The sequence below is a fragment of the Gasterosteus aculeatus genome, chromosome 4, assembly GCF_964276395.1.
Source record: "Gasterosteus aculeatus chromosome 4, fGasAcu3.hap1.1, whole genome shotgun sequence".
NCBI classification, from domain to species: domain Eukaryota; kingdom Metazoa; phylum Chordata; class Actinopteri; order Perciformes; family Gasterosteidae; genus Gasterosteus; species Gasterosteus aculeatus.
In genome coordinates, this window is record NC_135691.1 from 14,401,331 (window position 1) to 14,414,906 (window position 13,576).

The following is a 13,576-nucleotide window of genomic DNA, read 5'->3' on the forward strand; positions in this document are numbered from 1 at the left end:
AAAATACAGTGGGGGGTTGGGGGGTTGGCCCTTTAGTCCACATCACAACCTTCTATGAAGGATAGAGCTGTGAATCTAATGGAAGATGGTGTTTGAGGAGAGATAGACTTTTTCTAATGGTGTTTGACTTGGCAGAGTGGTGTACAGTGTCTGACTGGGGACAGGATCCTAGCCGGGCCTGGGAGTGACAGGATGCAGGAAGACGGCCTGAGGAAACCAGTCATGATTAATCGAACGGGCAGATTCACACTTTCCAAAATAGAAATATAATAGCCATTTGGTTTGTCCTGTTGGTTTGAAAGGATCGGTGTCACTGAAGTCATATTAGCTGCTTCAATAGAGACCATTCACGTTGATCTGAAACACACCAGGGCAGGGTTGCCCAGCAGGTCGAAGACAGTGTCAGTAGATCGCCTGGCATTGATCAAATAAATCATGTCACGTCACGCATGCGCAGTCGACCGCGTGAGCTAACGGAAAGCTAATGCTAATTAGCGATCCTTGCTTACTAACGGAGGCATTTAATTTAATTCAAAAGCAACCCGGGCTGACTCCAATCAGTGCATCGTGGAAGGTAATGACCAAGACTGTGTGCAATGGTTGTGACGGTTCCCTCGCTTCTGACAGATGAGAGGCTCGTTGTAGTTTTGCGCTTACTGCATGCAAGAAGCTCGCGAGCCGTAAAAGTGTGAGCATCTCTGCACCAGGGACATTTGCACCTCATTGACTCAAGCTCAAAGGGGTTTATCCTTCAGGGAAGAGACATGTCAATTTCTGTGTGAAGATTCCTATAGTCACATGCTTATTTTATTTTATGTAGTAGTTGTACAGTTGTATGGTGTGATGACTAAGAGAGTAGTTCTTAAAAACACACAGCTTTTTAAGTATATGTGTACACATACATTCATTGTATTATTCAGTGCAAGGGTGCAACCATGGTTTAGACATTGGGGGGGGGGTTTGCTGGACGCTACGGTCGATGGGGGGGGGTTCACGCCCTTGATTCAGTGTAAACGCATCACGCCGAGTCACTACAAGCAGGGCCGAGGCTCAAACTGTAGCGTTTTAAAATATAGAACAGTGCAGAACATTATATGAGTGCATTCTTTCGCTCGTATCTGCAGACTAGTTGGTCTGCATTTTATGTTAAATTATCATGGCAGAAAACACACCAAGGTTTCTAGTAAAAAGCAAAATTATTAGTCAAACCTACTATTAAATCATAGGGCATTCGCTTGAGTGGTTAAACAAGGCCAGCTGGACCACTTACATCCAAATTTCTTCTTCAAAGGGTTGACAAAAGCTCCTCCTGTTTTGATGTGATCCAGACCAACAGGCAAAACCTGTAAAACGTCATTGCTTGAAATGTTCAGATGAATTACTTGTTTTCTCTCAACTTTAAATTCAGTGTTTGCATTCTGGAAAAATATGCCTATGAAAAGCCTCGCCTCATTAACACTTCAGAACTCGGAAAAAGTCAGAAAAGGTCTGTGTGTTTGCAGCTTTACCTTCATGCAGCGGCTGCAGGGACAATGTGTTCAAACTCTCGGAGCGCTCAGCACCCTCTGCAGGCTGGCTTTCTGATTGGCTGAGCACTGCCCATGATGTCACCACTGCACGCTATAAGGGCTCTGACAAATAGGCTGGGAGACACATTAGAAAAAGCACTGCTCCACTGAGGGACTGAGTGAGTGAGTGAAGCACACGGAGATTAAGAAAAACGGACAGCAGAAAGAGAGACATGTGACAGTAAAGGAGCTCACTGAACGGTGTTTTTTCTACTTTGTGTGGGAGGCAGGAAACCAGACGACTACCTGTTGAGGTTTGTACTTCTGTTTTTGCTTGGCTTGTTTAGCGTGTTGTTGTTTTTTAAGCTCTTCTTGTAGGCAAGCAGGATGAAATGATTTTTGTTCCGGGGTGTTGGTTTTAATTTCTCTTCCCCTTTTCTGTGTAGAATTACAACCAACAACAGACACATTGGATCTTTTCTGCAGTGCTTGCTGATTTTACATTTACGTTGAATTTTTTACCCTTTCTACATACGGTTTCTTCAGATGGGAAGTACAACCCTCCCAGTGTACCTCAACGTGAGCGCGGGGATGTCCAACTCGTCATCAGACCCAGATAAGAATGAGGAGGGCTACAGTGAGGTAACCATGTTCCTGCTGGGCATCGTCATGTCCATACTCATCTTGGTCATTGTGTTTGGCAACATCCTGGTCATCATAGCGATTGCTCGCTTCCAGCGTCTCCAAAATGTCACCAACTGTTTCATCACCTCCCTGGCTTGTGCTGACCTGGTCATGGGCCTCATTGTGGTTCCCTTCGGTGCCTGCTACATCATCTTTAAGACCTGGCACTTTGGAAGTTTCTGGTGTGAGTTCTGGACCGCAACAGATGTGCTCTGCGTGACTGCAAGCATCGAGACCCTGTGTGTCATCGCCATCGACCGTTATCTGGCCATCACCTCTCCGTTCCGGTACCAGTCGATATTGACCAAGTGCAAGGCTCGCATTGTGGTCGTGCTGGTGTGGGTGATTGCCGCCTTGACGTCCTTTTTGCCCATCCACATGAAGTGGTGGATATCGGATGATAAGGAAGCGATGGATTGCAACGAGAACAGTAAATGCTGCGAGTTTGACACCAACATGGCTTACGCCATCACCTCTTCCATCATCTCCTTCTACCTCCCTCTGGTCATTATGGTCTTTGTCTACAGCCGCGTATTCCAGGAGGCCAAGCGGCAACTGAAGAAAATTTACCAAAGCGTTGGACGTTTTCAAAACAACGACAACAGCAACCTGAGATCTCTGGAGGCCAACAACGGGCGTGGCAACAAGAAGGTCAGGTTTTGCCTGCGGGAACACAAAGCCCTAAAGACCCTGGGCATCATCATGGGGATCTTCACCCTTTGCTGGTTGCCCTTCTTCCTGCTAAACGTGGTGGTGGCCATATGGAAGGTGGAGGGCATTGACCTCGCCTTTAGGATACTCAACTGGATTGGCTACGCAAACTCTGCCTTCAACCCGCTCATTTACTGCCGGAGTGCTGAGTTCAGGTATGCCTTCAAGGAAATCCTCTGCATGAAGAGGAACCGCCTCAGCAACCCGGGGCCAGTGAACGGATACGCCGACGACAGGCACAGCTGGCAGAGCGAGCCGCAAGGCAGGAGTAAGTGTAGCTTGGAAGACAGCGAGACTAACGAAGGGTGTCAGGGTAAAACAGCGGGGGGCTGCGGCACTGCGGACAGAGCAGTGGACCCCAATGGGAATTGCAACAAAGGCCTGTCGACTGTAACGACTGTCCTGTAAACTGGGAGCCCCGAGACTTCTGTCAATAGGGAGAAAAACAACGTGTTTACAAAGCTGCCGTAAACTTTTTGAAAAAATGAAGGTAAGGCCAGTCAAACCGGCTGGTAGAGACTCCTTCACGGAAACTGTAATATTCATGAGGAGCAGAGAAAAGTATTTATCTTTCAACTCAGTGAATGAATCCTGCAGGTTGATCACTTTTGTTACATTTCCCATGTTAAACTTTCATCTACCTCATCACTTCTTTTACATGTGTCTCTCAACGGAGAATTTCACCATGACTACTTGTCCACGAGAGTTGCACTAGGGAAGTACAGTATCTCAGATGTTTATTTACTTGTATTATGTATGAATATATAGATTAATTACAAAAAATGGACAATTTGGCATAAATAGCGAGTTATTTCTCCATCAGAGAATGGCCGGCTGAGCAGCATGGAAGCTTTACACCTGATGCCTCTTTTGTGCTTTGTTTGAAGAAATACATTCCAATCTATCGAAATCTGAATATGGCTTAATTTCATTTTCTTTTTTTTTATGCTATTTCGTTTCATTCATTGTGAAGGACAATGATGATGGACAGCTGTGTAAAAACTTGTGCTTGCTTTCTCTCGCTCGATTCCCAGCTCAGCGATGTTTTACATCCTGGCTGTTCGTGTTCGCAAGAAGATTGCACCAGATAAGTTTTTCCATATAGCACTTAGGCAAGCCGGTAAACGCATGGGTCCGTCCTAAAAAACCTGCAAGTCTGTACACGTTGTAACAGCTAGATTCCATTTTGAGCTGTTAAGATATATAATATCTTAAACAGATGGCATTAATGTGGTTAATCCTTGGTATTGACCTTTTAAAGCTTGCACCTGTTAAAGATATAAATGCACAGTGTTTAACGCAGTTTTCTACTGCACAACCCACCAGTCATGTCTGGCTTTGTGGTTAACTTGCTGAAAATGTAAACCAGTATTTGACACATGATAAAGCCATAAGATGAGCATAAGGCAGACTATGAGTCTTTCCTGTTCACCCTCAGTGACGGTAGCGAAATCAACAGTTATTTCTGCTGTTTCTTAAATTGTGTGTTTACTCTGTTTCGGCATGTCGTGTTTACTGAAACCAGAGAAGCTGTTTCCTTAGTCATGGCACGGGGTACAAAACCACACAATAATAAACATTGCGTCAAATTAGCCGTGCGATAACACCATCCAGGCCAGAGACTGGTCTTGACCACTCAGAGGCCGATTAATTGAGATGACAAAATAAGTCCTGAGCAGTGCACCATTGTCTCCCTGACATTTCCCAGAGTCTCCCTTACTCTAAACATGTGTCTGGATCTTTGGCAAATGTGTCTGACATTTATATGCAGGCAGTGCCGTTTCAGTCAGCCTGCATAGTGCAAAGTCTAGCCAATCCAGCTGAGCCCAGCATAAATAACCAATACGTCCGTTATCTTTACCGTTTAGCCGAAGAATCAGATAATTCGGGAACACTGAAATAGATTAGTGGATCGTAAAGTATACACTTTCCAATCTGCAACATGAGTTTTGAAGACATAACAAGAGCACATTAGCGCTTCACGTGCAGGGGCTTGAATTAGTGAATTCACCCACTCTTTCCACACCAAGTGGCAGGTGTAAGCCCCACTCCTCTGTGAGTTTCCCCATGACCTGATCAAAGTGACAGCATGTACATGTGACAGCTGTAGAAGACGAGGGGGGGGGGGGGGCACAGACCACTGTCAGTCTAAATCGGTGTTTGTGACCTGTGTTTTAGTGCATGTAGCGTTGCCTCTGGTCATCTGACTCAAGTCAAAACTGTGAACTTTGTCCCCTCAGAGGAATTCATATGTACTGTATTGGTAGGTTTAGTCAATGCTGTTGTCACTTGCTTTAGGAATAGACGTAAATATGTTGTGATCCGTCAGGCCATGTGAAAAACAAGATTTCCCGTCTGCTGATATTTTTTCGCTGTTTTTCTTTTCCATGGATTTACAGCAAAGTAAATGCAGAGGTTGAATGTCATAAGAAATGTTCCGCAGGTTGGTATTTTTCCCCAGAGCATTTTCACTGTACAACTATCCACAAAACGGATAGCGATTCAAGACCACCGCTTTTGCTAGACCAACAACTGTGTTTACTCTTTTAATTGACGCTCTGACACTAAATTGATGAGTGCTGTATTAAAAAAAGAAAGAAAGTGAAAACGTCTGTCATTGGAGGAAGGACATTGCATGTGCACAAGATGGTTTTTCATGTCTGCTTTGTCTCATTACGGCGATGTGTATGTAGACACGGAGGGGGGGGGGGGTGGCACTTCCTTTCAGAGTGATCTGTCAAAGTCCAAGAAGAAAAGGTTGTGAGCGGTACGTCCACACTGCTCCCTCCTGGCAGTGGCCTCTCCTTGCACCTCAGCTGTCTCAGAGTTGTTAATGGCTACTGTTGCATCAATACGCCTGTATAATAGGGAATGTCATTCATGTCTGGAGGACACAACAAAGTTATACGCAGTCTTGAACCCTTGATTGACACTAAAACATTCCAAGTACAGCGGATGGTTCGTCTACCGATGCGCACAATGAACATTCAGTTCTCACTAATTTGGCCTCAGATCACCCATGTTACCCACTGGTACGTGCTCTGCATACATGAAAGGTTATTTTTAAAGTGGATCCTGGGTTAAAGACAAGTGTTGAAGACTTATTACAACGTGTCATGTGTATCTATATTGTATTGCGATCAAGGCTGAGGTGGGTTTATGCTAATGTTACCCTCACTTGTCCATTGTTGTTGTGCAGTCCACGTACGCTGCTCCCCACAGTTTAGCTTAGGATCGTTTAGCTTGACTCAAGACACTTTCTTGAGACATTTGTTTCGGAACAATTGAATCCAAGTCTGAGTTTGTGTAACTGTAAATATTGCTGCCTGAAGAGTTCACTTGTGCCATTGTGTTTTTGTGGAAGTCCTCCTTCCGGTTTGTGACTAAAAAAGCGAGAGTCATGAGAAAGTGCAGAGTCGCAGCACGGATGTTGAAGGTGGATTGTCTTGAGCAATTCATGAATGTGATCTCTCTATGAAAGTGAATGTGTGTGTGTGTGTGTTGCTTTTGCCGGCATTTAAAAAAAACAAACCTATTACATGTGAACGTTGTTTTGTTGGACTGAAAGGAGTCGTCACTCGGCTGAATGTTTACTAAATGTTTCCAAACCCTTTTTTTTTGCACATGTTGTTGTCACTGTTTGTGAAGGTACAGAGCCTGCTACAACATATGGTGTCCGGTGGTATTTATGAAAACACAATTGTAACGTTTGTATTGAAATAAATGATGTCCATGTTGCATGTGCCGTCCCCATGGATGTGTCCTCTATGACTGATGGTGTCGCGCTACTAAAGACCTTAAAAGAATAAGGTGTGAGCCATGTCAATGCATTGGGCTTGCAGCCTGACAACAGTTAAGTCTATTTCAGTCTGGGAAAACCAGTCATCAGCATGTGATCCAGATGGAATGACGGACAGGAAGGAGATCAGGATATCATGAAAATGTTTCCACTCTCCTTTTGAAAGACATTCAGTCAGTGTGCCCAATGCTCCAAGTAACAGAGAAACTCATTCCAGCCCACTGATCCACGGGAGGAGTTCAACAGAGATACATAGTCATACAAATGTTTGAATATTTTACACTTACTAAGAGTACAAAGGGTTTTTAATTTCATCTGCTGCATGCAGGGTAAAAACAAGAAAAGTAATTTTATAATTAGTAATGTAGAAACTAACTGATTCTAACAGGTGTTAAAAATCTGTTAATATATTATGTTTGCATGATAACAAAGACACCAATAACCTTTCACAACGGGTCATTCAGTGGAATATGTCCTCTCTTGATCCCTATCTGTCACGGTATCGGTCAGACAACAATTGGTTTGATATTCACACATTCACTGACAAGAACGGAACACGATACTGCAACCTGCTGTAAGGGTTAGTGTGAGTTTTCCCTTTCCTATACTTACACCCACAAGCTTATTTCCCTTTGCATTGACCATCGGCTGGTGAGGAATGGGACTTTCCACTGGGGACCGGTCAGTTTTAGCCTAATCACTTATATCGCGTGTGTCCATACTAACAATCCTTTTTATTGGGTTTTTAACCAAAAAAAAGTCAGAATTTCCAATAGAAAACCTACTAGCATCAGTTATACATACTTCCAGCAAAAAGAAGAAATTTGTTAGTTAGATAACATGTGATGATAAAGTCTTGACGGAGTCTTTGCAATCAAAGGGGCATCTTCCCTCAGCACGTCTTCATCAACGGTGGGTGACACTTTAAACCTACTTATGATTCTATAATCAGTCAGAAAACTATTCATCAACTCATCTTTCGTTTCATCCTCTTGCATTTCAATTTCACTACACACCCAAGCATCTTCAGAGTAAATTCACCCACCGACCTCCAATGCTTTACAAGTCAAGACTCCCGTCAGCCTCACATTACAGTTTCACTTTGAGTTGTGTTAAACATTGCTTGTCTTTTGGGTGCTTAGACGTGAGCTGTGAACAATCCACAGTGTGCAGACATGCATCTGGAGATACGCCAAGCGTGTCTTCAGTACAGAAGAGGAAATTTGAAGAAATCCTACCACCTTATTTTGCCAACACTGTACACAGCCGTTCAGTCCATGCTTGGTAATCCTGTACATGTCAGCCATCAATGACTCAGATCCTTAAGAGCAAGATAAAAAGGAGACTTTCACATATTTTAAATTCACTAGAGTCTTTTTTTTTTTTTAAGCACCGTGGAGGGAAAACTCTCCGGAAACAAGAGTTTGTTTTGGTGCAGGATGATCATTTTTTCTCAGATATTTCAATCATGGCAGTGATGCGTTTGGGGTGGGAGATGTTGCATGTGAAAATGTTCTCTGATGGATCAATAAGTCCCCCGGCACTTTCGTGAGTATAGTAACCAAGGCACCACAAAGTCTACAGTCCGCTCGCTCCCAAGGGCCCCATTGGCATGGGCATGAGTGTGGATTTGAGAGCGTGGGGATGTCTCTGCGTGCAAAGGCGCATCTCAAATCATAGCTTGTCCACATCTGAAAGATTGGGTTCACCCGACCTGAGGTTATGAAAGCAAACAGGAACTTGAAAAAAAAAAAAAAAAAGAGCTTGGCTCGGATTTCAAGGCCAACGAAAATGTAATAAATAATAATAATAATAATATAATAATAAATGCAATACTTCTCTAACATGATATTCTGCCAACATGTTTGTTAGTCACCATTGAGCGCAGGATTATCCCTTACGGGGTTCTGCGTCACACCCTGTTTCCTCCGTACATCATGTAATTCAATGAAGAGTTGTCAGAGAGGGAACAAAGGAAACCATCATAGCTTACGAGTTTCAATCAGAAAGCTCACAAACATATTTGGACATTAAAAATATTCATTTCAACCATGTTTCTGTCAGTTAAGCGGACAGGTCGGGAAAAGTTCATGTGAAATACTGTCATTTTAAATCAGATTTTTACCAGTTCTAATGCCGTTACAGAATTCCTCTAATCCCAAGGTTCTGATAGCTACACACCTTTTTGTGTCTGCTGCTTATATACACTTATGAGTAAATTACAATAAGGGTAAAAATGCCTCCCGAATATGATGTTTTTCTCTCCCGGAGGCAGGAATACAGATGTTAACAGTATGGGAAAAACTGTGTTCATCTGTTTGTGCTTTCTTTGATGTTAAACACATTCTGGCTTTAGTTTACAAGTAAGTGTTTGTTTACTGCTTACTGTCAGTGGGGAGTGTTGTTCGACTTAATCTAAAGTGTCAGCCATGATTTCCTCTTTGTTTTGTTTGTGTTGCTGCTGGCGGTGGACGTCTCTCTGTGGATTTGAGTGAATTGGCAAAACGTCACAGGCCAAGCAGGGTGCAGTGAAAAAAATACTTTCTCTTAGTAGCTCAATTATCCGACAAAATAAGTCATAATTTGCTTCCAGGAAATCAATTGGACTCCAGTATATTGTGTTCTGAATCTGTCACAATTAACAAACATTTTAGCAGTCTGAGGAAATGCAGGCTGACGCAACTGGAAATCTCACCGGAGAAGAGAAACATAAACACAGGAAGGAATGATAGTCACATTTTTGCATTGTCCTACCTAAAGTGGAACTTCCTCTGGAATCACCTTCATCCCTTTCAAAATCAGAACGATCTCCCCCAGCTCTCCTCAACAAAGAAATAATGTTTATTAAAATAATATTATGCTGCGAAAAGATATGGATATGGGGACGTGCCAACAAGTGTGTCCAAGTGTGCGTTTCTGGGGTGTCATGGGCTTATGTTTAATGTTCGATGGCAAAAAAAGTAAGCGAGAGTAAACGCTGATTCAACAATGGAGCCCTGCATGTGAAATGGTAGATCTGAATGTTATTCAGAACACATCTCGGGCCAATAGTAAACACTAAGCATTTATTAAATTAGGTATCACTTGCTGCTTGTTTATATACAGATATAGAACAGTAAATCATCGCAGTCATTGAAAACTGAGAGATGGGTTACGAATGGTGTGCTGGGGATGGATAATCTCCTGCTGACGAGTTGCTAGTTACTCAAAACTCACCAAACACTCTTCCTCCTGATCCTTTACAACAGAGGAACAGCTGTCATTGCATTGATGCAGAAGGGCCGGGCAGGTTACAAAAGTGTGGGTGAGTGGTTTTGTGCGTCCTGAGCTGTTCTCATGGTACTGACATTGAACCAACAATCCAGATGACATTTAACTCTCAATATGTCTTTGTATTGTTTTGTGCGTGTCCTGTTTTTTTGTTTCTCAACTCTCCTCTCTTTTTCAGATCCCTTCATTTCCCGCCCTTTGAGTGTTTTCTCATTGCTTTTGGTTGTCTGTTTTGCCCTGATAAGCTTCATCTGTCCCTCGTCAGCCCTGCACACACCAGACCTCGTACCCACCCAGAGCTGTGTCCCAATTCGTTGGGCTGCATCCTTTTATCCCCCAGCAGCCTTCAGCTGCGTCCTCCAACAACCGTACAGGCTGAACCCAACGGTCTCAGAAGTGGGACGGTCCGGCCTACGGGGGCTTCCTGCTTGCGTTGAGGTATTTGTTATGAACATTGATGTTCATAAGAAGCATTACATCGACCCACGGGGGGGTTCAGGTGAGGAGGGGACAGTCTGGGTGAGTGGGGCTGTATGGGGGGTGGGTGGGGTCCTGATTAAATGAGATCCTCGTTGTCCCGCCTGCATGACGGGATGTGCAAAGGATAGATCAGATGTGTCCTTCATATTGGCTGCTGGAGGGCTGCGTTCAGAGGAGCCGACGGCGCGGGACAGCCGAGTCACGGCCGACGTGACTGATGCATCCTAAAAGATGAAGCCCAGGGAACTGAGACCTACCGTATATGTTCCCACCTCCCCCTGGTAATTTACACTTTAGCAACCAGTTCCTTTCTCATTTTGTCTTCTTCGTTGCATGTAGTTTTGATCTCCTTTAATCGGCAGGTCTGTTGGACTCTTGCCTTTTTAAGCTTCTTCTTTTTTTATTCCAATGTTAAAGTATCTTCTCTGCCAGTCTACGGGTTCTCCTGCAGCCATCAACTTTGACATCAGCATTTAACTTAAAACTATCGGGGAGCGTTTGAGACTTAACTACTGACACACTTGCACAAACTAATTAATTTATATGTATCTATCTGAAACACTCATGCATGCACATATGAAACGGTTGTGTATCAATATATTGTTGAACACTAATACTTTTATAACTAAATCTCTTGAATATGATTACAAAGATATAAAATGTTTAGACATATTTTCAGGTGTTTCACATCTATTTGTATAAATGTTTCAAACTTGTACGTGTACGTTTTTCAGTCGGATCCGGATGACTTCCTTCTGACAGTCAAAGCTCTTTTCTCGTAAACGGCACTGTGGTGGTGGGGCGGGTTATCTGCACCGGGGGAACCAACGAGTGGGTTGTTCAGGGAACGGTGCCGAGATGAGGTCTAATCAAACTCAGCTCTGTGTGTGTGTGTGTGTGTGTGTGTGTGTGTGTGTGGGTGTGTTTCTCTCAGTAGTGACGGAGAAGCAGATGGAGAGTGAAGCGTGACTTTGCAGTCGGTCAGCACTGAACTGTACCATAAGAAATTCAAAATAAAATGGGTTGTGAACCAGAACCATCCGTGTTGCAACCTCTTTATGGTCTGAGAATCACGGGTCAACGCAAGAAACGTTTTAGCCGTTTTCAGATTGAGACATCCTTTTCAGGAAACAACAGCAATTGGAAACCCATGAAGCTCTAAACTAATGACTAAGTGTAACTATTCTCACTAACGTTTATAGGAACATGCTCTAGGATTCAAACTACCATATGCAGTAAATGCTATTCAGTTGAAGCACAATCCCCTCCTATGCAGGAAAATCTGATTCCGCCTGCTGACGGACAGGTTTTCATGTCCTCTTTATACAAAAAGAAAACTTGGAATGGCCAAAATTCCTTTAAAAGTGAGGATGAAAGCTTCGACCCTGATCATCGTCCAATTTCTTTAAAGATCCCAAGGACTCGTGAACAAACATTAAAGAGAACTCATTACTCTTTTTGAGATCAACTGAATTGATCAGTTCAACTAGTTTTAAACGTAGTCTGATTTAGTTTAGACTCTGAAGGATTTTCTTCGGTTAACCATTGTTTAAGTAGCATTGCCTACATTTTTTTACAAAATAACCAAAAAACAAAACCTGCGAACCAAAATGTCCAAAAGACGAATGAAAAATAAAAACAGTGGAAAAAGGTAGTGAGAAAATGTTTGTGGACTGCAACCATACATTCAAATACAACTTAATATATTGGTGTCAGTAGAATACTCTGGAGTACAAGCAGCAACACTAAACGCAATTGATGATCCATTCTGAATTTTCGGGTTTGTAACCATTTAAGACCTACTTTGAGTTTGTTTCTGCATCATTAGTTTGTAAAAATGACCAGATGTCAGAACAGAAGAGTGAGCACTCCATGCCAACCAAGCCTTCAGTGCAGCCAAGAAGTTGTCCTTTTAGGGAACTTTGGCCCTGCCTCTGAGTCATGGTCACACCACTGCACCCAGTCAAAAGAAGACAAATTAGCCAGAACAGAATTGAAAGTCTGAAAAATAGGAAAAGAGCTTTAACTGTGATCTGAAGTCTGAAGTCCTCCTAGTATGTCATTAAATAAGCAATCAATTGCCTCACAGTTTTGAAAATGATTTATATATATATATATATATATATATAATAAACTTTTTTTACCATCACCATCATCATCTACTTTCCTCATCTACTTTCATCTACTTTGGACACTAAAAACTTGACTTCATGGGCATTTTGGAGGTCAGATTGTCTGGAATGATTTAGGGTCAACCTAACCAAACTCTCTGTTGCTGCTGTTAATTAACAGCTTTACAGTGACATTGGTTCCTGAATATTTGATTACTTTGAAAAGACCAATTCAGTACTTGTTTTGGCACAATCCGACGTGTTTTGAACTCGTGCCTCTGAGGGAAGGACGGAAAAGCCTTCAAAAGTATTCAGCGTGCAGGCCATGTATACAAACATTTCCTAATTTGGGTCATTGTTTTGGGATATAATCCCTAACAGTTTTTGTTTTTCCTTGCCTCAACTCACTCAAATTCTTCTCAGTTACTCCAGTGCTTTTCTTACATTTTCTACTGATTCCACAATTTGAACGGTATTGTTTTTTTATTTGGCAAAACCTTAATGATCAAATTTATAAATATTGTCTGTATTCCAAACCCATACTGTCAGGAAAAGATCAAATCCACAATGCTTTCAGTGTTGTAAAGGAACTATCCTGCACGGATACACAACATTGTTGGACTTTAAGTCAACCCAAGTAAATAAATGTGACGGTGTGCAACACATTTCCATTGTGCTCACCTTGGATTCTTGCCATTGCCAGTGAGATGGCAAAAATTGTTGTAGATTTTTTTCTCGTGTCTCTATTACCTGTTAAAAGAGGTTGCAGCGGCGGATGAAATACGGGCTGTATACTGCTGGATGGATTGTCTTTCACTGCCCACCTCTGGCTAAATTGAGAAACAACGGCCAATCAACTTTCTTTTCATGGCAAAGCCCAACATCAAGCTAATGGCTCTCTCTTGTGGTGCTTTCAAGCTACAGCGTTTATGTCCCAACCAACCCACTGCTTCCTTCTCTGGCTCTCATAGGAGTAAAACCACATCCTCCCCTACTCACACGGCTGTACAAAA

At 42.7% G+C, this 13,576-nt stretch overlaps 1 protein-coding gene across 1 annotated transcript; it reads left to right on the forward strand.

The window, feature by feature from the left end:
- Positions 1-1,643: 1,643 nt before the first annotated feature.
- Positions 1,644-6,648, forward strand: adrb2a (adrenoceptor beta 2, surface a). The gene is made up of 2 exons (XM_078102345.1): positions 1,644-1,822; positions 2,055-6,648. Exon 2 carries the CDS (start codon positions 2,055-2,057, stop codon positions 3,309-3,311), a length of 1,257 nt encoding a protein of 418 aa, XP_077958471.1. The 5' UTR covers positions 1,644-1,822; the 3' UTR covers positions 3,312-6,648.
- Positions 6,649-13,576: the final 6,928 nt, after the last annotated feature.